At 44.7% G+C, this 26,409-nt stretch overlaps 1 protein-coding gene across 8 annotated transcripts in view; it reads left to right on the plus strand.

Moving 5' to 3' along the window:
* Positions 1 to 26,409, plus strand: part of SDK1 (sidekick cell adhesion molecule 1) — a 681,727-nt gene that overhangs the window by 623,320 nt on the left and 31,998 nt on the right. For all 8 annotated transcript variants that reach the window (XM_061599424.1, XM_061599427.1, XM_061599426.1 and 5 more), the window contains 4 exons: positions 17,700 to 17,815; positions 20,969 to 21,155; positions 22,118 to 22,255; positions 24,844 to 25,005. In XM_061599424.1, the coding sequence (XP_061455408.1) occupies positions 17,700 to 17,815; positions 20,969 to 21,155; positions 22,118 to 22,255; positions 24,844 to 25,005 (603 nt within the window). The remainder of the gene's footprint in view (positions 1 to 17,699; positions 17,816 to 20,968; positions 21,156 to 22,117; positions 22,256 to 24,843; positions 25,006 to 26,409) is intronic.

Raw genomic sequence — 26,409 nt, forward strand, 5'->3', positions numbered from 1 at the left:
TTCTCCTAACAGCTGCAGCAGGAAAAATGGCCCTGGATTTTTTTGATTATTTTTTTGCGGAGGGAGAGGAATGAGACTATTTTGTATGCCACAATATGCTGGGTGCTGTTGATTCTTCAGTCCTCTCTTGGGCATGTCTGTGCTGCACAAAGCCTTTGGATCCAGCACAGAATTTTGTTTCCTGAGAATCTCGCCTTTTTCTTTTTGAAACATTCATGGAGAAAGCCTGAGGAAAGGGATGGGAAATGTAGCATGGGCACCTGCAGGAGGTGAAGCATTGAAAGGGGGGAGCAAGGTAGTTTCCAACAAAAGAGAGAGAAGAAAAGAATGCTAGAAGCTTACTCTTTAAAAAGAAAGAAATCTGAGGATAATTCTTAATAGGGGCTGGCAACTGCCCCCCTGCAGATGCCCTTGCTTTCTAGAAGACCATGGGCCTTTAGCAAGGAAGCCAGATGGCTGGACACTGCATGCAAATCCCTCTGTTGCCACCCCTCCGCAAGGTGCCCACCAATTCTCCTGGCCCACAATCCTGGGTTAGGCTACTCAAATCCCACTGAAGCCAATGTTGGAGCAGGATTTCATCCTTTCTCAAAAAAGTCTTTCCCCCCACACCGTTTCTTCTGTCCCAGTTCTTGCAAAAAAAATATTCTGAATTTTGTGAAACAGCCAAATACAGTTAACATTACACACGTTGCCGCCCTGGGCTCCTACTGGGAGGAAGGGCGGGATATAAATCTAATAAATAAATAATAAGTTGTGCAGATAAGGTGAATATAGATACAAACATACATAAAGGCAATAAATCCAACTTTTCACCTTTTGGTAGTAGTGTGCTGTGTTAATTTTTTGGAATACTGTAGAACAGCCTTAGATAATGCTAGCAGTAAATGTAAAGGCTCAGGTAAGCTACCATTGTTTCTTCTGCGCCAACCCACTTTTTTCTTTGCTTTGGTTTTCATAATTTTTTGCTCCATTTGATGGGGTGACACAATTGTTCAAGACGGCAGAGGGAAGCCACGGCTCGGTCAGATACATCATCACCGTTGTCATCGTCCTGGCCAGGTGGCCCACAGCCGCCCCATCACCCCTTCGAAATGCCAGCATTTCAAAATGACACGGCTGCAGGCCAGTGTCAGAAATGGAACCACGCTTGGGGGGGGGGGATAACTTTTTTGAAACTCCACATTCTGCTGTCAGATCGATTTGATCTCCCTCACGGAGGAGGTGCTCTTAAAACAATACTCTGAGAAACTCTGTCCAAATTGAGATGTGTGCCGGATAGGTTTATTGGCTGCCCTTCATTCTCCATTGGTAAGGCAAAGAAGCAGGGAGATAATTTGCTCTGGATTCATACTGCAAGTTGAAGCAGCTGACTGAGTGCCTCATTAACAGCTCATTAAGCTGTTAATATTACTCATAAGCAGTTCTCCATACAACTTGATGCGTTACATGGCGAGGCAGCGGCTCCTTGTTTAACTCTTAGCCAAGTGGCTTTGTATATCATGTTGGAACGAGGCTTAGCCTTAAGGAAAGAAAGGAAGGGACCCTTTCACCAATGCGAGAGGGTCTGGGCTCAGCAACAACAAGGAAAGGGAGTAGCTTCTGTGGGAAGGAGCAAAGGGCCAGCTGGCCTTTTGCACTCAGAGTGTCAAGCCACAGCGTCCAAAACAGGGACCAGACGGTCCGAACATATAAAACCGATTCTGGCCTGCTTGCACTGGCTGCCTGTATGTTTCCGAGCTTGATTCAAGGTGCTGGTTTTGACCTATAAAAGCCTTACACGGCTTGGGACCACAATACCTGATGGAACGCCTCTCCCGATACGAACCCACCCGTACACTACGTTCAAGATCAAAGGCCCTCCTCCAGGTGCCTACTCCAAGGGAAGCTCGGAGGATGGCAACAAGGGAAAGGGCCTTCTCAGTGGTGGCCCCCAAATTATGGAATGATCTTCCTGATGAGGTTCGCCGGCGCCAACACTGTTACCTTTTCGGCGCCAGGTCGAGACTTTCCTCTTCTCCCAGGCATTTTAGCATGTGTTTTATACTGTTTAAATTTTTAAAATTGTGTTTTAAATTGTTTTTATAAGATCTGTTTTAAATTGTATTTGTTTTAATGTTTTTAGTTACTGTAAACTGCTCAGAGAGCTTCGGCTATGGGGCGGTATACAAGTATAATTAAATAAATAAATAAAACCTGCCGCTGCACACAGGGCCACCTCTCTGTTGCCTTTTCATGGGCCTACTCTCCAGCAGCCTCCTCCAACCAAGGACCCTCCAGATGGTGTTGGATTACAACTCCCATCGCCTCTGCCCATTCGCCATGCTGGGGTTGAGGAGAGATCTGGCAGGCATCAGTTGGGGATCTCGAGCCTACAGTGTCGTTCCACCAACAAAGGGGACCACAGCATGACAGAAACAAAGTTCCGAAAGAGCAGGTGTGAATCTGGCACAGTCCTCCCCATCACCTGTTGATGAACATCTTGCTTAAGCTTTGCTTTAGTTTTCGGTTCTGTCTTGCATCCTTGGGTTTCCGCTGTGTATGAGATGGTCAGAAAATAATGTGATGGAAGGAGGCTTTCATTAGAAAGGGCAAAAGGGGGAAAGAGCGGGAAACTAGCAATTTGAAATGCATGCACTGTCGCAGTTTAATAGGACAATTGTATGCTAATTTCCCACTGATTTCACTGGAAGTGCCAACATGTTGCATTCGCAGTGGTTTTAGCTCCCCCTAGTGGAAACTGGAGGTGAACTCCACCTCTGTCAAAGGAAATTAGCAACAATCAGGAGCAACTCAGGTTCTCCTCTCAAAGAAAAAAAAATAGGCTTGTAATCAACAGTAATTGAATGAGAAGGTATAATGTTATTAGGAGCATCGATGCATTCTGGCCTCCTTTGTAATAACTCAAATGCATTAGCTGAGAGAGGCAGGCATTGCACAGATATCAGCAGCAGGAACTAAAAGCAAATGGAAGCGTTGCTTGTGCGGATGGGTGTGTGTTGCCACAAGCCTTTTAACTGTGCTTTAAATCCAGGCTTTAAGCTATTTTATACTACCTCTATATAATGAGGTTTTTTGGTATCTTTTATTATCATCATCATCATACTGTGTTCTTAATATTTTGTTGTAAGCTACTCAGGAAAGGTAATATTGATGGGTGGATATAAAAACCTAATAAATAAATTTATTTATTCATTTACATATTTATAATCCATCCTATCATAAAAGTATATTAACGCAGTACACTACGTATAAAAATAAAACCAGCAAATAGTATCCATAAAAGCATCATTTAAGACATCAGTAAATACGGACTGGTTGAAAGGGAAACTTCATGTTGCCAAGGCCTGTCTAAACAATATAGTTTTCACAAGACTTATGAAAGAAGGCTGAGATGTCTTCTGCCCACCCTGCACTGGTAGGGCAGGGCCACACCAAAGGCTCAGTCAGTCCCTAGTGAAGGCCAACCAAAACTCAGGGGAACCAGCAGAAGAGATTGAGGTGGAGCATGAGGAATCAGGTGGCCCTGAGGTTACTTTGGGCCCAAAATGTGTAGGGCTCTGTGGGTGAATCTGGCCCAGGAGCAAATGGGCAATCAGTGCAAGTGTCTCAGCAGTGGAATAACACGTTGCCAGTAGCCGGCTCCTGTCGGCAGTCCAGCTGCTGCATTCTGCACCAGCTGCAGCTTCTGGACAAGATACGGGGGCAGCCCCATGTGAAGCACATTATAGTAATTGAATCTTGAGGTTACCAATGCACGGACCTCTGTGGTCAGGCCATCCCAGTCCAGGAATGGTTGCAGCTGGCATACCAGCCAAAGCTGGTAGAAGGCACTCTTAGCCACAGCAGTCACGTGGCCCTCTCATGACAGTGATGGATGATGAAGTATCCCCAGTCTGCATACCTGCTCCTTCAGAGAGAGTGCAACCCTATCCAGAACAGGCGGTTGACCTATCTTCCAGACAGGGTAAACACCCACCCACAAGGCCTTTGTCTTTCCAGGATTCAAGCTCAGTTTACTGACCCTCATCCGGTCCACCACTGCATCCAGGCACCAGCCCAGGGCTTGCAGAGCCTCTCCTGACACAGATGTAATGGAGAAACAGAGTTGGGTATCATCAGCATACTGAAGACATCGTGCTCAAAACTCCTAATAATTGCTCCCAACAGCTTCACACAGGTGTTGAATAGCATTGGGGATAAAATAGTGCCCTGTTGCATCCCGTAACATAAACACCATTCTCCCAGTGCTACTTTCTGGACTGGACCCTGCACGTAAGAAGGGAGCCACTGCTATACAGTGCCACCAATACCCATCCCTCAGAGCCACTCCAGAAGGATACCATGGTCAGTGGTATCAAAAGCCGCTGAGAGACTGAGCAGAAGGGACTGAAGGTTGCGCTGTCCTTCTCTCTATAAAGGTCATCCATCAGGTTGGCCAAGGCTGATTCAGTCCCAAACCCAGGCCTGAACCCAGACTAGCACAGATCCAGAAAATCAGTCTCAGCCAGGAATGTCTGCCATTTTTCTGCCACAACCCTCTCAATCTCTTCCCCAGAAAGGAAGTGTTTGGGACTGGGCAATAGTTGGTTCCAGGTTCCAGGGTTGGCTTTTTCAGTAGTGGCCACACCTTTAAGTCAGCAGGCACCACCTCTCCATGCAAGGAAGCATTCACCACTCCCTGGACCCACCCAATCAACACAAACACACATGGCTTGACCTCACCAACCATGAAGGGCAGGGATTGAGAAGGCCATGTAATCGGGCATATCCCTGAAAGCACCATGTCCACAACATCAGACCTCATAAATTCATCCCACAGAGTTGGAGAAGACATAGCATTGGACACATCTGCTGGAACTGTAACCACAACAGTAGCATCTAAATCATTGCGGAGTCAAACAACTTTAACTTAAAAATGATGGGCCAAATGGTCACAGCGGGCCTTCATTGCCAGCAGGTGAGAGCAGATTCCAGACAAACCAGAAACATTCTGCTGGATGGTAACTGGAGGACACAATAGAGGCCATGAAGTAGGACATCTTCACTGCCCTTATGAAGACACAAGGAAGGTGCAATTATGTGTTCTAACAAGTGCTCGGTCAGCCTCAGAGCAAGATCTACACCACCAGCACTCTAAACGTCGTCCAGCCTATTTCATCATTTCATCACTTGCAACTCCCTAGAATACCAGGGGGCATTGTGGGGTCCACAGCACTAGAGTGCAATCACGTCAATTAGCCCTCCATATCTCACCACTCGAAAGCGAGAAGAGAGCCTCAACAGGTACATCTGTTCTATCCATTGGAAAGTCCTCCAGAGCATTCAGGAATCCATCAGGATCCATAAGTCTCCAAGGATGGGCCATCTTAATTCGTCCCTCAGCCTTGCCAAGGGTGTTAACTGCCAAATGTCAGAACTTCACCAGGAGGTGGTTGGACCATGGCAATGGAGTCACCCAGATACCACCTCTCTCCCTACTTGGAGCAAGGATCAGGTCAACAGTCAGTATGTCCTCTTCTGTAGGTTGGTCCATGACAATGAGAGGTAATCCAGTGGCAGCCTTGGCATGAATGCGAAAGCCACACAGAGCTATTCTCCAGGATTTCTTCAATACTATGCTCAAGATTGCCTCTGCCAGTTCAGTCAGGAAAGGTGGGGGGCAGCTGGGTGGGTGGGGCAGGAACAGAATCCCTAATCTCTCTTTTAAGACCCAGTGTCAGATTCAGGCCCCTGTTCCCACTCTAAGACAGACAGGTTTCCCGGTCAGGGAGAACGAACTCTGGTGAACCACGGCACTCCCAACTCTCCAGCCCTCTAGCTTGGGTTGGTGCTGCACTGAGCTCTTGGGGGCAGAGCGGGGTAAATTCTGGCCCACCCATCTCCCCCACTCAGGGCTCAGTAATGCTTACCAGGTCAGCACCCTCATCCACCATTAAGTCACGAATGAGCATGGTCTTATTACATACCAACCTGGCATTTAGCAAGAGCACCACCTTACTGCTGGGTACAGTGTACCATGAGGTCATGGGGAGTCAGATATAGGCACCAAATGTAAGCATCTGTTGTCTTGTCTGTTGTCCATCTCTGCCTCTCTCCCCCGCCCCGCCCCCCAGCCATGCCTGCCTCTCCCCTCATTGGCTGAGATGCTGAGTGGGTTAGTTGACAGTGATATACATACACCAACCATTTGTCTCGGGTCACAGTAATAATGGGCACAGTCCAGTCTGGTTTAAGCTCAGTTTATTTTAATGGGGTATTTCAGTGCATGCTTAACTCAAGTGTTTCCGGCCATTCATAATTTTAAGGACTGTTCATATAATGGGAGCGTAACAAGTAGGGAAATGCCTTATTGACATGAAGTCATAATTGTGCATCTAAACAAACACCAGTGGCCGCTGCCTCCACTTTTCAAAATGTTGGCTGGTGACCAAGAGAAAAGGGAACTTCTGCAGGGCGCAAAGAGCAACAGGTTCCTGGTGGCAGATGAGCTGGGCTAAAAATTTGAGATCTGGAACTTCCCAGAGTTCCATCAGGAGGTGAGTTGCATTGGGACCTTTTCAGCGGGAGCCTCTCCAGTTTTTGTGTTCTTTTCAGTGCCAGCTTAAGAAGTTTTTATTTGCCCAAGGCTTTTAACATTTTACTATATGGTCTTGGGTGGTTGAATAAGCATTTTGTTTAGTTCATTATCTCTTAAAATTTGTTGTTTTGATTTTTTAAAATTTTTATTGACTTATTGATGTTTTATGTATATGTGCATTACCCTGAAAGCCATGTTTTGGATGAAGGTGTCATTTTAAAATGTTAGGAATAAATAACACATGTTGCAATTTACGTTGCCTTGCTGCAACTGGGATTATGGGGAGCCTAGAAGGACCTTTAACCTTCAGTGCCCTGTTTTTATGTAATTACTATAGGGTGACTCCATGATGTTCTTTCATTGTCCCCCACTGATGTAGGAAGTAGCCAGACTATCCACAGTTTGCCATATGGAGAAAAGGGGAACTCTTTTTAATATTCTCATTGAAATTGTGCATGTATGTATGTGTCTGTACACTGTATCAACTTTTCTTTGAGTTTATCTCATTTTTAGGAAAGTTATTTAAGTTCTCTTTCTTGGTTGAATGCAATCCCATAATTCAAAATATCCCTGTCTCTAATTATTTGGGCTCCCTCAGGCAATGATCAAGAGTTCTCGTAGAAGTCATTGGCAAATTACCCTGGGATTGCCTTGTTGTGTAAGTAGGCCACAGCGGTGTGATCTGACACTGCCCTCCTTAATCGCTGTCTGATTAATAGCCTTTGATACCAAAATCTGTTCCCTGAAGGAGAGGGCAACCGTGTTAAACTGCTCAGGTGAAATGAGTCAGTTAACTAATTGCATTGATTCCAACCGTTGAAGTCTGGTGTGTGCTATGTCTAAGTCACTGTGCACTTAGAGGGGTATTTCCATATATTATGAGATGCTGTTGTATTGGGCTCCTACTGGGACAAAGAGCAAGATGGAAATCTAATAATAAATAATAAATTATCTAACAATTCGTGAATATGCTGCTGAGGCTTATCATTACGTCTGCAAGAGTGGCCAACCAGATTCCCCGAGAAGCCATCAATCAAGGCATGTGAATGTTCCTAGCATATGTTCACCAGAGCATCATGTTTTTTAACATAGATAGACCGTGAACTTATCAAACCCTTTATTAAAAGCCATCTGTTTCCCCTGGGTTGGCAGTTTCACTTGTAAGCAGAGCAGGAATCTTTACTCTAAGAAGCACCATGCGCTCTCGAATATTGCTGCTACAGTCCAGAGGTGATAAAACACTAAAAACATGTTTTTAAAAATCTTAAAAACAAAACATCTTTAAAAACATCTTAAAAACAATCATAATAGAGATGCAGACTGGGATAAGGTTTCTACTTAAAACGCTTGTTGAAATAGGAAGGTCTTCAGTAGGTGCCAAAAAGACAACAAAGACGTCGTTGTCGTAGTAGCAGCAGCAGCAGCAGCAGCAGTTTGTTGTTGTTGTTGTTGTTATTATTATTATTATTATTATTATTTGAGTCATCACCAGCACTATACCCTGTTGCAACTATTTGTTTAGAGAACACACAGTATATTTTAAAGGATCCTACTCTCTTGCAGTGAAAATGACTCCTTTCCCAATCAGCAACCTGTTTAAAAACAAGCGCCTTTAAGTAATCCTTGCTGCTCCCATGTGTAGGCTTGAGAAATTCACCTCTTCAAGAGATTGGAACAAAACTGGACAGAAAATAATTGATAAAAAGGATGTGCCTGCACAATAGAGACCAATTCTGAGGCAATTGTAGAATCGATGAGATACGTATTGAAAATCAGCCCTCAATTCATCTGACTTACTTTGAATCATTCACATTGACTAGCTCTTGATTGTCAGTCTAGATGGCAAACAGTGAAAGGAGATGCCTCCTCTCACTCTTTTGTGTCAGTGTCTCTATATAAACTAAGGCAGGTTTCATGGATTAGCAGTTGTCTGAGAAGATCTAAATATGAATGCTTATTTTTCACAAGTGACAAAGAAACTTTTTTTGGGGGGGGGACACAGAAATGCATGCCAGTAATCTGGTCTATACTGAAAGCAACCTGGAAAAGAAGCCTAACCAGAGATGGGGAGAAATTTGTTCTGCTTGCATATTAATGTGAACCTACCAAATTCTCACTTCTTAAACCAATATGCGAACCAAAACATATTGGTTCTCTTTCAAAATTCACTCTTCTCTGAGTTTTGAAATACAGTTCTCCGCCCACAGAATGTATAAAGACATGCATATATTAGTGAAAGGTGTATGCAAAAAAAGTATATATTAGTAAAAATCACATACTAGAGGGAAATTGCTTGCAAAAATGCATATTGCATACAAAACTGCGCATAGTAGAAGAAAATGTACAGGAGTCTTCATGTGGACTTTTAAACAATGCAGAAAAAGGGGCAAACCTAACTTAAGATTAGAAAACTGAGAACTAAGAGAAACCAACACGGACAGATTCTTGCACTCCTATCCCTGACCCTACCTCATAGGGTTGTTGTATGCCGCCCTGAGCTCCCTGGAAAAAGGACTAGATCAAAATGTGGCACTATAGAAGGATCTCCTAGCTAACTGGCAGAAGGAGTTTGTAATTCTGGAAGAGAGGACAGTGTTGTGTGCTTGATAAAAATGGAAAGGCAATGCAAATTGCATATTTGTGGGAGGTAGGGAACAAGAAAAAGAGACCAAAGTACAAGGAACAAACCTTGCTTGCCAATAGTCATTGATCATCACTGCTTTGGAACCTCCTGGGGGAAAGGTGCGCACAACTAAGTGCCTGTTCTCAGCTGAATTTCTCCATCACCCTGTGCTGACGACTCCTGCCATCAGCAAGGTGCTTCTGTCTGTGCCAGTGAGATACATTCATCTCTGCCTGCCTCAGCTTTAAGCGTTCCACTCCAAACTCTCAGAAAGCTACAGGAGGGTGCAAAAAAGCTGGCGCAAGGTGCATTCTGGGTGGCGCAAAGGCATACGTCACGTGTCCACCTTTCTGTGGGCTGACATAGCTGGAAGTGAGCATGGACTGATGGAGAAAATCCTGTACCCAGTGGTTTTCAGACTTTCTAGGGGAACACCAGAAGCTGTATTGTGCCAGGCCATCCGTCTTCCCAGTCTTGCTTGCTTTCACTGGAAGAGGATCTCCAAGGTCTTGGAGAAAGGTCCTTCCCCATCACCTCCTGTCTCATCCTTTTTAAACTGGAGATGCTGGGGACTGAACCCAGGACCTTCTGTTATGCCAAGCATGTATGCCACTTAGGTCGTTTTGTGATTCAGTGGTCTAAAAATCTTTCTAAATAAATGAATGTGCTCTGAGCTAAGACCATTTCCACCCCCAGGCAACCACATCATGTTCTGCTGTATATCTACCATGGAACTCCAGTGCGTTTGCAGAGGATTTGGGGTCATGTTCTAGATCAGCCGTTCCTAGCCTGTGGCTCTCCGGATGTCGTTCGACTCCCAACTCCCATCAGCTTCAGCCAGTATGACCAATGACTGGGGATGATGGGAGGGAGATGACACACATCAACATCCAGAGGGCACCAGGTGGGCTACAACTCCATTACTGTTCCCCACTATTTTCCACCCTGACTTTCATATGCTCTTATATTGCTTGTTTGTGGTCAGGGAGGGATTGTGTTTATGTTTCTTTTGCATCAGTTTTGAATTGTAACCTGTGTGTGTGTATATATATACATGCGCAATTTCTGTGTTCTTCACAGATTTGCCCCGTCAATCTCATTCCTCTTTCCTCTTTCAACAAAACTTTTAAGTTGAAACCTTTCCCAGTCTGTGTCTGTGTTGGAATTGCTTTTAATATGTTTTTTTAAAAAAACAATATGTTTCTACCCCTTTTTTAAAGCTTTTTAAAAAAAATGTTTTTAAAGTTGTTTTGTTTTAATGTATTTTAAGGTCTGCTTTTGTGATGTTTTTATGTGTTTTTAGTGCTTTTGTTTTGCCGCCCTGGGCTCCTGCTGGGAGGAAGGGCGGGATGTAAATGAAATAATAAATAAATAAATAATAAATTCTACCACCAAGCATATGTACCAGCCATTGTCCTGTGTTTGTATCTGTGAGGGTCTTGGGGGGCAAGGGGGTCCCTCACTGATTTCCTGCCTTTGCACTCCCTGCTCTTGGCACTGCCATGATTTTCATTTTTTTAAAAAGAATTAATGGATTGTACATCTTGCTCTGTTCTTGCAATTTTCTCTTACTTTCTTGAGTGATTCATTAAAGGAGTTGCTGGAACAGGCTGAAAGGGTAAAGCAAGTCCTCCTTAAAGTAACAACCATATTCAAAAAGCTGTGCCCGATCCCTAAACAGGACATGAGTGCTTCCTTTAAAATGACAGGTAAAATTTTGCTTGGCAGCACCAGGCCAGTCTTTGCTTGTCAAATCATCTCTGTTGGTTAGAATCAAGTCCAGGATAGCCGATCCTCTAGTTGCTTCCTCCACTTTCTGTAGAAGAAAAGTTATCTCCAACACAAGTCAGGAATTTCTTAGAGGGGCCGTATTTGGCAGAATTTGTCTCCCAACAGATATCGGGGTAATTGAAGTCCCCCATTACGACTACATTATGCCTCCTCTAAACATTGGCAATTTGCTCTGCAAAAGTTTCATCTTCCTCTTCTCCTTGATTGGGTGGTCAGTAGTAGACTCCAACCACCATGTTCCTTTTATTCCTTGCCCCATTTGTTTTAATCCAGATACTCTCAGTGGAGCTACCAAACTCATCCTCTTGTATTTCTGTGCAGGGATATATATTTTTGACATAGAGTGTGACTCCACCTCCCTTTCTATTCCTTCTGTTCTTTTTTCACAAGTTATATCCTTCAATTGCTGTATTTCAGTCATGGGAGTCATTCCACCAAATTTCAATTACTTCTATCAAGTCGTATTTACTCACTTGTATTAAGAGTTCAGGTGTATCCTGTTTGTTTCCCGGACTCTGGGCATTAGCATACAGACATCGAAGACCATGTGATTTACTGCCTACATTTTTATGACTATTACTGGGCCCCATTAGAGCCGTTTCCTCAGTTCCTGTTACTGTGCACAAGCCTTTGTTAGTCATTACCACCAAGTTTACCTCTCCCTTCCCCTTAGGATTCAGTTTAAAACTCTCCTGATGAATTTCTCCATGCTGTGGCCAAACACATTCTTCCCGGTCCTTGTGAGGTGCAACCCATCACTTGCCAGCAGTCCATCTTGCAGGAAGCATAGCCCGTGCTTAATGTCAACAGGCCCATGGTGTTTTAATCATTGTGTTATCAGGATCACCTCTGAAACGAAGCTGTTTGACGTAGTGGTGGAAACACCAGCAGCCTCTTGACATCAGTCACCAGTGAAAGGTGCCACAGCCAGCAAAAGAGAATCTCGAGGGCCACCATTTTTGCTAGCCTCAGAAAAGTCACATTGTCCTGAAGCTTAATACTGTGTGCCACTCATACAGATGTGTACACCCAACTGGGCTTGTAGATTAGTTGCATGCCTGCCCTCTGGAGTGGGGGGGGGAGGCATGCAGGCATATGGGTCAGGGTGCTGCTTTCCTCCACCAATACTTGAAAAGGGCTAGTATGGTATGACAATGAACTGCCCGTGCCCATGATTATTTTTCCAGTGAACTCTACAAGAGAGTTTTCCAGACGGAGGGACTCCCCTTTATGAAACAACATTGAATTGTGCTCTGTGGAGTACTGGGCCCTCTTTACTCATCATCGCCATCGTTTTGAAGAATAATCATTTTAAAAATCAGTTTTAATCAAATGCTAGCACAATGGCTATTCTCAGTTTTGCCTTTCACTTTTTAATTGTCTCACCACCGTTCTGCAATGGAGTTGCCAATGGCAAACATGCAAAAGACAGGGGGGAAATCCCCAAACCACCATCAACTTTATTTATGTTTTGGATTATTAATGCAGCTCATAAAATTCTTCCAGTTAGTTTTGATTGAATTGTTTCTTTCTTTTTCTTTTGGGTGTGTGATTCTGTCGTTTAATGGAGCGGTAAATAAGAATTTCTGATAATGAGCTGAAGCATCTGTCACAACAACCTGGCGCTGGTTATTAACATTTCCATTAACGGCGGGGTGGGCAGCGATAATACAGAAACAGCACAGTTAGAACAAAATAAATAGTTAGTGTCAGGCTGAGTGGGTGTTAATTACTATTTTATTTTATAACCCCAGAGAGAAGAAGAGAGCAAAAATATATTAATATATAATAACGTTGGTTATGAAGGTCGTCGTCTGTAAAGAAAGAGCCCTCAGGAGGAACAAATAACTAGGGCGATCTGCCTTGGGTGGCAGATGTTTTGGGGCTTCCAACAGAGTTGGCTGTGGAGACCATGTCCAAGTGCCTGGAATCCGTGAGTGGATGGATGGGAAGGAACAGGCTGAAGCTAAATCCTGACAAGACCAAGGTACTGCTTGTGGGAGACAGGGGTAGGCTGGGTTCTGTTGACCTGAGGTTTAATGGGATACAATTACCCCTGAAGGACCAGGTCCGGAGCCTGGGGGTTGTTCTTGATTCCAGGCTGTCCATGGAGGCTCAGATTTCGGCAGTGAGCCAGGCAGCCTGGTACCAACTACACCTCATACGCAGGCTGCAACCCTACCTCCCTGTTCATCAGCTCCCACTGGTAGTACATGCCCTGGTCACCTCTCGATTAGACTACTGCAATGCGCTCTACGTGGGGTTACCCTTCAAAACGGTCCGGAAACTTCAACTGGTACAGAATGCGGCAGCTTGTTTACTTACAAACAGCCGTCGCCGTGATCATATTACACCAGTATTATTTAATCTACACTGGCTTCCAGTAGTTTTCTGGGCCCAATTCAAGGTGTTGGTGTTAACCTTTAAATCCCTATACGGTTTCGGCCCGGTTTATCTGAAGGAGCACCTCCAGCGTCACCAACTATGCCGCCCCACAAGATCCGCCACGCAGGGCCTTCTCTCAATCCCACCAACAAAAGTAGTTAGGTTGGTGGGGACTAGAGAGAGGGCTTTTTCGGTGGCGGCCCCCACTCTCTGGAATTCCCTCCCGTTCGATCTTCGACATGCCCCTTCCCTGGATACCTTCCGCCGAGCATTAAAAACTTGGCTGTTTGGTCAGACCTTTGGGACTATCGGGATGGGCTAATTATATACTCAATGCCCGTTCCTATGTATTACAATTGCTGCTATTCTGTCACTGATGATTATTTGTATTTTATTGTATTTATTGTATTTACTGTATTTTGTATTTTATTGAATTTAATATGGACGCCGCCTAGAGTGGCTTCGGCCAGATAGGCGGCCTAAAAATTAAATTATTATTATTATTATTATTATTATTATTATTATTATTATTATTATTATTATTATTAAATGGAGAGAGAGGAAGGAGGGCAGTACACTCAACCACCATGGGCAGAAGTTATGCCAAGACCATCTGCAGGCAGGTGGCTGCCTTATAGTCTCTCTTGAAGGCCCCTGTAAAAGTTAGTTAGCCCTAGTTAAAACACAGAGTAGTCTTAGCAGTCCCTCATGCAAAAAGCAAATTCCGCCATTGAGTTGCTGCTCTTAGAGACAGCACACAAATATCCCACAGCACTAATACAATATCTAACTTGGGATTAGAATACTGTTTCAGTCTTGGGGGGGGGGCTGTTGTGATGGAATTCTCCCCCAGGAAATCATGTTCCTATGCATAGAAAAGTAGCATGTCAGGGAAGAAGCTTGGCTGGAACTTTTCTCCCTCCTGCGCTAGCTTTCTAGGTTTGGGGATTTCATTTTGCTTTATTTGGCGTGGAAGAGCACTTAGTCCTCTCCTGTAGTCAGAAATGGGGTCACACACAGATGCAGGTTGACCTTCTCAGCTGATGTTTGGGAGTGTTGGGCCAAAGACAGAAAGTGACCCAGATGAGGTGACCCAACAGAAAGGTGGAGTTTTAAGGTGTGAAGCAAAGCAAAGTGAGAAAGAACTGAAGAACAGGAAAGAGAGTGTAAGCAATGGCTATTTTTTATTTATTTCAAGTATGCATATGCCTCTTTTCTTCAGAAATGGTCGCCAAGGGTTTTACAAAGGAAGCTGAACAGCAAAATCAAATAATACAGTATAAAAAACAAAATAAAACAGATAACAATCAGACTCCATAAAATTGGACCCCTCTCCTCAAAGCCCACACAACTTCCACAAGACAGTAACACACCCATCGCTCAGCCAGCGTTTCTGCCATGCTCTCTTCCCAAGGGCTCAAAGGAACTAATACAAAGGGCTGCTTCAGACAAGAGTTGCCTCCATCCCTGATGTGGAGGGGAGCACAAGTGCACCTGTTTGAGTCCCTGCCCACCTGGTGCCTGTCAGCTAAAATTGTATTGTTGGTGGGATGACGAAGACAGGCAGGCTGGATCAGGGTCCAGCCTTTCGCAACCTCTGGGTCCCCCGATGTTATTGGACTACAACTCCCATCAGCCCCAGCCAGCATGGCCAAAGGTTAGGCATGATGGGAACTGTACTTCAGCAATGTCTGTGGACCCAAGGTTAAGAAAGGCTGGGGAGACTATTATCTGAAGCTGACAACACACACAGGAAAACAAAAGGGCCAGTCAAAGTCAAATTCCCCCCACCCCCAGCCTGGTTAACCCTGACTGTTGAACGCAAGCCCACAGCAGAAAGTTGTACCCCTTTTTTTGGCAAGTGTTCAAGGAAACCTCTGTGGGAAACGAATTCCCTGCTATGAATACAGCTGTCTATGTGTCCTTGAATTAATTCATCTTGAATTTATTGCCCCTGATTCTAAAATCATTCTGTGGGTTCTTTCAGCACAGAATGTTATTTGTTGCTTTCAAAGCTGCTAATAACTGCTAGAAACAGGAAGCGCCTGGTCAAGGCCAGCTCTAGGGTAAGTAGCGCCCAAGACAAGGAGTGCCTTCAGTGCCCCCCCCGGTGATCAGCTCTGCAGAACCATCCAGACGGCATATGGGGTGCAGGTGTGATGTTGGTGGCCCTGCTGGTATACCCTATAGGACCCGTGTATGTGTGTACAAAGATGGGGGCCACATGCAATAATTATTGCATATGCCAACTACATGTGAGATTTCTTGCTCACAATTCTTCCTTACTCTGAGATCAGGCAGAATGGTAAGTGTGTTTCATTTTTTCTTATGTGGGGATAAGAGAATAGGAATTAGGCTGTGTTTCACCTGAGTGCCTTATCCAAATTCCAAACATCTGGCAGAGCTTCTTTCTGCTTCTGGAGCTCAGTCTTCAGGTCTTCTGGTTCTAGCCGGCTGATAGCCTTCTCCACTACTCACTCAGGAAGGATTCCTCCCTTAAGGCCTGGCCTCACACCACTGCTATGCCTGTTTCTGTGGTAACAGCCATAGAAAATTACACTCCAATGGTACCTTTCCTGGAAATCTTAGGTGGTGTTCACTCATTACTTGAACTCTTTCCCTAGTGAGCCTGGAGTTCCTTCTGTGACAAGAACAGGCTGCCAATTTTGCCACAGAATCCCTCCTTTAAAGCCTTCCCTGTTCCTTCTCTGCTTACAACAAACTCTGTAAATGTGGCTACTTGGCCTGGGACAATCATAAGCCTGTCTGACCAATCTTATCTCTATTGCTGTGCAGACATAAATATTTTATCTTACTGTGATTGATTTAGATTCCCTTACAGTCAAGCTGTAGGCCTAGCTAATAAGCAGTCCCCTCCTTTCCTGCCTCTCAAGGATACAATTTACAGCCAGCTTAAGCCTCAAATTAGCATCTATTCTGTTTCATATACAACTATGTAAAATATTTACTTCATCATGGCAAGAGAGAAGTCACAGTTACAGCATGTCACAATTACATGTTGAAATTCAGTGTCATCTTACATTCTAATATACCATATTGTTATGACAACTTTAAATAAAATACCCAGCATTCTGGTGAGCAATGAGGCCAGATCAGACAAGGGATCAATGCTGCACACAGGAACTGAGGCAGCAGGATCCTTGTTTGTGGGGGCCTGGGGCCAATTGCCCCATTCCTAACCCCAGGCAGCCCTGCAGCTTTGCTTTGCTTGTATTTTGTATGACTTGTGCAGGATTGCAAAGCATAGCGGCATGACAGACCCTGCCATTCCCTGGCCCAGAACAAGCTACCTCTTACTTGCTGCTCTGCTTTGAGTGCATTCCTGCTCCAGTTCTGGGTTCCTAATTAAATCTCTGTCATATAGTATGGGTGGCTTTCAAAGGATGACCCTCATGAAGTTGTAGGCCTCATGGAATTGTAGGCCTATTTTTTATTATTACATTCAGCACACACACAAAATGGCTCCTGCCGCAAGCTCTCCTCCCCCTTCTCACCTATCACAGGTTTTACTTTAAAAAACTTTGTAGCAGTAGTTCCTATCTTTTGGCAAGCATTCCTTATTTTAGAATAAGAAATAAAAGATATAAATAAAAAGGTATCCAGCTGACCTCTTACAGTTTATGGCTTTATTATATTATTGTTTATATAATGTTTATAGTATTTGAAGTGCTAAGTGCTTGGTAACGTCACCTCAAAGTAAAGCTGCGTTCCAGTGATTTTCATTGAGCGCAAACGACATCAAAGTGGAAATTGAGAAAGAAACACATTTTAAGCTAATTGAAGGAAAATAGTTTGCATAGTTACTACCCGAACAACTTGTAGAACCTGGAATAAAAGGTGATAGGCATTTGCCATCCTAGCTGACTGCAGACAGTACCTCCAAAAAGACACAGCCACTGAGCTCTCAGTTCATCTTGGTACCCCCCTCAGCTCGGCATCCCAGGTGACCGCACTGCTCATTCTCCCCCACCCCAAGGCAAGCCCTGCTCCTGGTGTTGCATCTAATGAATGCAGGGGGTGTTTTTCCCTTTGAAAAAGAAATGGGTTCCTGCTCCCTATAACCTCAAACCAGGCAAAGAAGAAAAAGGACAAGAGAGCAGAGAATGGGGAACCTGCATTCATTTGGAGGAGGGGGCAAAGTTTCAAAAGACTTTGTGAGAGGCAACCGTAGTCTCTGGGAAAGGCAACTTGCATGCTCACACCAATCCCTTTGGCTGCCTCAGGCCAAATCCCTTCCTACCTGCTCAATATGCCACCTTTGCCACTCACTTCTAACCCCCCCTTTTTCTTTCTGTCAAGCACCAGCAATGCCCCCCCAGAACATCCAGATAACTGCACTCTCTGCAAGCCATCTAGAAGTCACCTGGGACCCTCCTCCTGTCGACAGCCAGAATGGGAATATACAAGGCTACAAGGCAAGTGCTGTGGGTCTGCTCTTGTGCCTCTTCCTATAACATTAATCTTTCCAGCTTCAGTAAGACGTACACTGCATACAAGCTATTTTGTGCGGGTTATGCACATTTTCTAGTTAGCAATTTTCAGCAATGTATTTATACCAAGTGGAGTTTCTACTGGAATGTCCCACCAAAAAAACCAGTGTTTTGGTGCAGTCACCCTAGTGAGCATGGCCTGATGGTAACAGATCAGAGCCTTGGCTCCTCCCCCCTTTGGCCATCCTGTCCATGCGCATTGTCTGTGGATTCGGCCATGTGCTTTGGAAGTGCAGGTGGTAAGCAATGGGTGAAACTGCAGGAAGTTCGATGTGGAAAATATATGCTGAAATAATCACAGAAACTAGTTATAACTTTGTGTGAAGCACTCAAATGTTGTCTGAAAACTCCATGGGGGGGGAAAACACAGAAAGAAGGGACAGAAAGATGGATGCCTGGATGTTAGCTAGAAAGAGCCGCTGTGAGCACATTATGCCTCTGCTGAAAGAGCTACATTGGCTCCCAGTTTGCTTCCAAGTACAATTCAAGGTGCCAGTTCTGACCTTTAAAGCCCTAAATGGTTTGGGACCTTGGCTTCTGTCTGCCTCCCCCTCACTGGTTACACCCGTCGCATGAGAGCCAGGGAAGAGAGCCTGTTGCAAGTGCCTACTACATCTGAAGCCCAGTCGGCTCTGCCGTGGCCCCTAGACTGTGGAATGCCCTCCCCTGTGAGGTAAGGTCTACCCCCTCTCTTCCCGCTTTTAAACGGCTGCTGAAGGCCCATCTTTCTATACAAACATTTGGCTAAATTTCTACCCCTTTGTACTGATGTTTTTAAGGATTTTATGGATTTGTTTATGAATTGTTATTTGCATGTCTTGTATTTTTAAATTTCTGTATGGATTTATGTATGCTTCATATTTTTAAATCTGTGTAATCCACCTCAGGATCCACATTCCAGGTGAGGCATAAAACAAAAATAATTTTGTTATTGTTATCATTATTGTTATTTATTGTTATTGTTATTTTAATAATAACAATAACAATAATAAAAAACCACCTGATTGCAGCCTTAGGGAAAGAGATGGGAGCCAGATGTGCCTCCCTGCCAGAGGCCATTTCACAGCCACACACGGTATTGCATGGGTGCAGGAGATACGTTCACAGTAGGCAGCTAGCAGGGACTTAAAAATCACAACAGTATCAAAAAGATAACGCATAACCAAATTCCTAATCCACAACAACTTGCAAATAACCGACATGAGGAATATTAAAACACCAGCTGCAAAGATGAGTTTAGACTTCAAGAGTCCTCATAAAAATCACATTTCCTCATCCCTCCCAATTCCTTTTCCTTTTGTGTCTTTTCATTTGTACGCCTGAAGGTCTTATCATTGACGTTGAAAGCCTCTTTGGGAGCCTTACCTTTTGGCTGAAAAACAGGATAAAAATGTTTTGAATAAACACATCCTACCTTGATGGCAGGGATGCAAGGCAAGCCTCTTTCAGGGGAGAGTTTTTTCATTCTCACTGCCCCTGTCAAAAAGGCCCTCTCATGTGCAGCTTTGCGCTGTACCTCAGATGGTTGGGGAAGAGGTGGTTCATGTGTGAGGAGGTGGTGTTTAGGGTATCCTGGCCCCAGATGATTTAGAGCAGGGCTGGGGAACCTGTGGAGGCTCTCCAGAGGGTTCCTGGACTCCCATCGCCCCTGGTCATTGGCCATACTGTCTGGGCCTGCTGGGAGTCCAACAACATCTGAAGGACCATCACAGCTTCCCCCCACCCCTCCATTGAGAGTTTGAAAGGTCCAAACCACCCCCCGCAGTGGTTCCCAGAAACCAAAGCTTCACAAATATGCTGGGTGCGACCCAGCCCTGTTAACAGTCTGGAGACCACATGGCAATGATAATTCCCAAGTCCTCTGCGAAGACAGCCTCATGTAGGGCACATTGCAGGAGTGATCGAATCTGGATATTGCTAGAGCAGTAACTGCGGTCCAGGAAGTGTGCAGCTGGAACACCAGTCCAAACTGGGAGAAAGCACTCCTGGCTGCCACCTGGATATCCATTCGATCCAGGATCATGCCCACGACGAGACTCAGCCATGGTCCTATTGCGGTTTTACCACCCTGGCTTTGAGATGGTACAAGGAGCTGATTATTACAAGACTGTAGCTTGGCTTACATTTGTGGCCTGGCTCACACACACACACACCCCGGTGTGTTAGAGCCGCAAATGGAGAAAAGCTGAGCCAATGAAAATTACCGTGCTTGGCAGAAGCAAACTACCTGCTATAACAATGTGTGTGTTTTCTCTGTTCAAATAGCTTGGCTTGTAACTCCAAGGCAGAGTTTTGGCTGGGCGTAGAGGTCAGGTTCCTGGCTTGCCCAGGAGAAGGTTGATTAGCTATTGCACTCATTAGCGGTTACCCCACAGCCAAGTTGAGGGCACTGCAAGGGTGTAATTAGGGTGAGGAGAGTGTGCTTGTTTTTAACCGCCAGCGCTAATATTAAGATAAAGCCATCCGACTGCGAGGCACTGAAAAGGCCACAGAAGTTACATAGCCGTAAGAGCCATGCTGCACCAGGCCAAAGGCTCCATCTAGTCCAGCGTCCTTTCTCCTACTACGGCCAACCAGATGCTTTTGTGAGGCCCATAAGCAGAGCCACAAGGCAAGAGCCCTCCCCTCCTACAACAGATATGCTGGGCCAGGCTGGCTCCACAGAGGCCTTGTGGCTCATAGCCTAATCGTCGCTTAAAGCCACATCTTGCTGTGAGAATTTAGTAAATGAATTATGCTTGAGTGAAGGACTTCCTTTCGCCTGTCCTGAATCTCCTGCCGTCAGTTTCGTTGGCTGACCCCAAGTTCTCACCGGATGAGAGAGGAAGAAGAACATCTCTGTCTCTCTCCCTCTCTCTATTTCCTCAGATGGAGTATAATTTTATTTGCTGCCTACCAGGCCTAATGGACACTTCACCGACACAGCAGGGAAAGAGAGAGTTCAGAAATTATTAATTTAGAGCGTGACGTGGAGGTCAGCTGTAGGAAAGGCAAGAGGCAGCAGAGGAACAGACAGTCGCTTTAGAGAGGTAGATGGGCAAAGAATCCAAATAAAGTAGCAATTTCTCTTCCAATTAGGTTTACTACTGGCAGGCAGAGAGCCAGAACGACACGGAAAAAGTGAAGGTCCTTTTCCTGCCCGAGACAAGCCTCCGGCTGAAGAACCTGACCAGCTACTCCAGCTACCTGCTCCGTATCTCTGCTTTCAACGCAGCAGGAGACGGGCCAAAGAGCAGCCCTGGGCAAGGCAGGACCCACCAGGCAGGTAAGAATCCAGCTTCCATTTGCAAAGCATGGCTAAGCACCTCTCTGGCTTTGCTCTTCCACTCGTGTTGCAAACGGAAGACGGCCAAAGCTGCACATCCTTGGAAGAATGACGGCTGCATCTCATCAATAACCCAGGACCTTGTCCAGAAGGTCTGTGTCCTGTGTCCTACTCAAATCTGAGATTACAAAGATGTGTATCTTTGGCCTGCATGTGATGAGGAGTTGGGATCACACCAGCCTGACGTCCACTCACTGGATGGATGTCACTAATAGGGGCCTACCTTTATTGAGCTGATCGCAACCTTTGCACAGATGGGGGCATTACGCACACCATGCATTACTGCCATCAGGTGTGACCTCTGGTCCTGCAGCAAACTGTGCCAAAGCAATTCTGAGCACAAAGGCTCTATGAGGTTAGAGCCATATACACACAGGGCTCCGTCGTGTGCCGCTTCCAAGACAGGAGGCTCTCCAGAGTGGCCATTGGCTAGATAGGCGGCCTATACATTAAAGTTTATTATTATTATTATTATTATTGCTGGACTACAGCTCCCCTCATCCCTGGCTATAGTCTATGGTGGCTGGAGCAGATGGGAGATGGAGTCCAAAAACATATGGAGAAGCACAGGATCCTCACCACTGTTCTGAGAACTCCAGGTGCAGAAGTGAGCAAGGTGCTTCATGTCTGAGATGTAAAGCACTGAACAATCGCAAGTTGGTTTTCCTTAGTAAGCGAGATGAACCAAAATATGAAAGGAGTGGCACGTTGAGATCTGCTCACTGACATGACTGCTGCAAAAGGCAATACAAGAGACCAGAAGAGGAAGAAAATTCTGTTGCAAGCCACAGTTGCAAACTTTCAGGCCACAGGCACAGCCTAGGAGCAATTTTGTGACATAGAAAATACCACTTGCACAAAAGTATTTCTGCTGATGTTTGGGGTGTTCATCCTTCTTGCAGCCCCAAGTGCCCCCAGCTTCTTGGCTTTCTCAGAAATCACTTGCTCAACACTCAATGTATCCTGGGGTGAGCCAGCTGCAGCCAATGGCATTCTGCAGGGTTACCGAGTGATCTACGAGCCTTTGGCCCCAGTACAAGGTAAGAGTGCCCAGGAAGGATCTGTGTGCCCATACAGGGGGGAGGAAAACCCATTCTTCCTACTATGGGCTCATCCACACGGCGATTTAGTGTATGTGTGGTGCTATTTGCATCCTGTTGTAATTCACATAGTTCACATGACATTGCAGCCAAGCAGAAGCTAGAACACAGTTTTCCCCTTTAAATCCATATCAACCCAATCCAATTATAATACGAAAAGGAAAGGAAACACTGTCTCAGCTTCACTGCGCTCCTCCATGTAGGCGCTTTGCTTCGATGTTTTTTTAGTGGGCGGGCTCTCTTATGCCCCATCGCCGGCTCCATCTCTCTCTCTGTTGCCTGCAAAAGCTGTGGCAGCCTCTGCCTACTTTGCCTTTCACTCACTTCCCTCTCTAATCAGTGTCATATAGTTTCATGTCAATTGCACCCCAACTCTCTCAGGGCTTCAGCTGGGAGAGGCATGCAATTGACAAGAAACAATGAAACTGACAAAAAACACTCCCCTTCATTATCAATGTTGATACACCGGAGGGAGTAAACGTGTAAAATTGGGGGTGGGGCCACAAGGAAACAGGGATACTAAATCTTCCCAGATGAATGCCTACCTGCGTGAAAGGAAAACAGCTGATTGGAAGCAAGAAGTGTGGACCTTGAAAAGCCATTGCGATGGTAAAAGCAGCTTCTTTAGTACGAAGTGAGGCTCCTCTGTGGATAAGCCCTATATGTTTTATCACTATATACGTCCACCAATCCTTTACTATACAGACACACACCAACAGGTAAAAGGAACCTCTCTGGAAAACCTGTTACATGTCTCTTCCCCATGCCCCTGCACTCCCCCCATGCATTCCCACAGCAAAATCTGCATGAATGCCACATTTTCCTGCGTGACATGATAAGCTCTTGTGCTGCCATGATGCTTCAGGCCAGCTAAAACCTTGCTAACACTGGGACGTTTGCTTGGTAGATTTCTCCACCAATTCATCACACAGCAGCAGTTTTGGAAGGAACACCCATAAGGAGGGTGAAACCGAAGAGAAAACCTTCTTTCATAGTGTTCACTTCAAAAGGCAAAAGATTTGCCTGTCCTTCCACTACTAGCTGCCAACATTCCTTATTTTCCTTTGGGATGTTTTTTAACCCTGGAAAGTAAGGTATCAATTCATTTCATAAATAAAATAGATAGTTCCACAAGTTCTTGAGTAACAATTTATAGAGGAGATCAGCTTATGATCCCTAGATTACTTACAGAAGGGCTATATACTTATTCTGATGCCAGCTGTTTGAACCACATGCTTCTCTTGCAAGTGACTTGATAACCCCAGCCTTTACTTCATCTTTTTTAATCCAGCCCTGGATTTAATCTGCCCCCCCGGACTGGAGTCTAAATAGTGTGATTAATTTCCCAAAATAACAGGAGCAAAGGAATTGATAATGTGTCTGCGAATGCATGTAAAATCATTCTGAAGGTAGATTTTAGAAAGATTAAAAGGTTTTGCTGTACAGATTATTTAATGTTTATTTTATATTTCTGGTGGATTGCCAGTGGTCCAGTCAGGCCTTCATCTTCTAGTTCAACTAATTCCTGCTGAGTCAAACAAAAAAGGGGAGTAATTCCTAGAATTGTTTGGACTCTTTCTATCGTACTTTGGGTGGGTGGGTAGGGAGGGTGAAGGAAGGAAGCTGCCTTTTGATCTTGAATTTCCATCTCGTGCACTAAACAAAACGTGCTCCTTAAAGAAAGCAGGAAACTCAAAAGAGCCTTTTCCATGCACCAGGGCAAGAGGTTCCACATGAAGCAGGACTGTAGCAACAGTGTAATAATTTTAATCAATCAACATGACGGGCTGCCAAAGATTGAGGTATTTGAGGATATACTTCTGTGCGATCTGTAAAACTTACTCCAATAGCATCTATCAGTGGGAATGTTAACAAACCTGCAGTGGGAGAATATACATCTGAATTTTTCACAAGGATTATTTTCTTTGAGAAACTTTGCCTCTAAATATTCTCCTTGTACCAATCCAGAGTCCATATTACCCCTCCACTGATTAATTGTATTGCAAAGTGAATTAAAAATAAATCCAATCTGAATGTTAAAAGATTCCCACTCATGTTCCTTTGCTGTCAGTGGACGAGGCATTGGCCAATAGAGACTGGGCCTCGTGTTATTTTCCCCCAGGAGCGATTTAAAAGAATGAATGGCAGAGAAGCACCATATGAAGACAGGCTGGATGGGATGAATAGCAGTTTGCAATCCCCTAAACTCACCTCCTTCGACCATCCTAATGTAATTAGCAAGGCAGTCTCTAGTCTCTTGGTAATTTCCCAATTGCTCCGTAAGGTTCTTTTCCTAGTCAGTGTCCACTTTTCAAGCTTAAAGTCTAATTACACTTATCTGTGCTGAAAATTGGCCATTATTGCTACTTAAATTCACACTAATTGTAAGAAATACTTCCTTAGCAAAGTGCTAGATAATTTTACTGGTAATGTAGACTGGATAAGCTGCAGTGTTCAATTGCTTTCTTCTATTATTGTTAAAGTATTAACACCCTATCTTATTTTTCATCTGGACGGGTCTGTTCCAGGGGTGAGCAAAGTGGTGACCGTGGACATCAAAGGGAATTGGCAGCGCTGGCTGAAAGTCAGAGACCTCACAAAGAGTATGACCTACTTGTTCCGAGTACAGGCCAAGACCATCACCTATGGGCCTGAGCTGAAAGCCAACATCACAGCTGGGCCAGCAGAGGGTGAGTGAGAGCGAGGAACATGCCAAAATTGTGTGTGTGGGGGGGGATCTAAATGGGGTCAATTGCATTAACTCAGCAGCACCCGGCAGCAAGGAAGCTATTCAAGATGCATTTTCAAGCCAGAGGCTAATTAAGTTGCAAGGCATAATTTAGTGTACCTTCTTAACAGGCAACGACAGTTTCTAGGTGTCTCTGCATAAGAGGCCTCATCCCATAGACTCATAGTCAACAGCTCTATCCTTGCACTAAAAAAAAAATAATCCTGTCTTCAAAAATCATAGGTAGCCATGATGGGCCCCGGTAGAGTAATATCTTTATTTGACATTTTATTTGGTCCTCACTTAAGATTTTACTCTACTGTGGCTTTTGGGTTCCCCACCCTGCCCACCTCCCAGATAAAAAAGTTGAATTCCACAACCTGTATAAATTAGGCAAATGTGCATATTTTGTCTTACTTTTTAAATTTTGCATACCCTGGCTCTGCTCTTTCTTGTGAGAGCAGACCTAAACGAATTTGAATCCCTGTCGCTAACCATTGCAACAAATCTCATTTATCCTCCCTCCCCTTTCTGGCTTCTGGGCCCTCAACAGTTGTTGCGTGCAAATTTCAGTCAAAGCTGTTTGGTATTTTAAAAATATAAAGTGAAATAGGAACTAAGTTTTGTGGTCCTATTTCTTAGCAGAGATATTAAAAATGCAAGCAGCAGAGTGAGAAAGTAAACCAGCCCACCTTTCCTAGGCACAAATAACAACAGACACAATCTTCTTAGGTAAAAGATAAATAATAGTTACTCACGACCTTTCATATGTTCAGAAACATAGGCTCTAGCTTAGATGAAAGAAAAGTAGAAGTCTTAGTCCATTTTAGTCTTTAGTAGAGATGCTCTCAGAGGAGAGCATCTGCCATGCGGCCTCTCCCAGAGGTAAAAAGATCAGCAATGGAGATTATTCAGAAAACTCCAGGACAAAAGAGGAGGGAGCCAGGTAACTAATCCCACCCATTAGGAAGTTACATCATGGTAAACAGGTACATGGGATATTTCCCCAAATATCCCTTAAAGTGAACGTGCAAGTTTGCCTGTTCCAACAAAAGCTTTATAGCCAAAGCCATAATGCCTAGAAATGATCTGACCTATTTTTTTTAAGGACCCATGAGAGTCTCAGGAAGCTCTAATTTTGCCCAGTGTCACGTTTGGCACTTCTATAGAACTGCACCAGTCACCTGATTATTGACCAGTGGTGGGGCACCTCCAGCCCACAGGCCTAATTAGGCCCACTAGCCCTCCCGATTTGGCCCAGAAGGCCATTTTGGAAAGCCATGCACAGCTGTCCTTCACCTGATGTCATGTAATGCCTGGCGCTTGACAGGTGAAGCTGCAGCATTGAATTCACAAGGAAGAATCA

This window comes from Rhineura floridana, chromosome 17, assembly GCF_030035675.1.
Source record: "Rhineura floridana isolate rRhiFlo1 chromosome 17, rRhiFlo1.hap2, whole genome shotgun sequence".
Classification (NCBI taxonomy): Eukaryota; Metazoa; Chordata; class Lepidosauria; order Squamata; family Rhineuridae; genus Rhineura; species Rhineura floridana.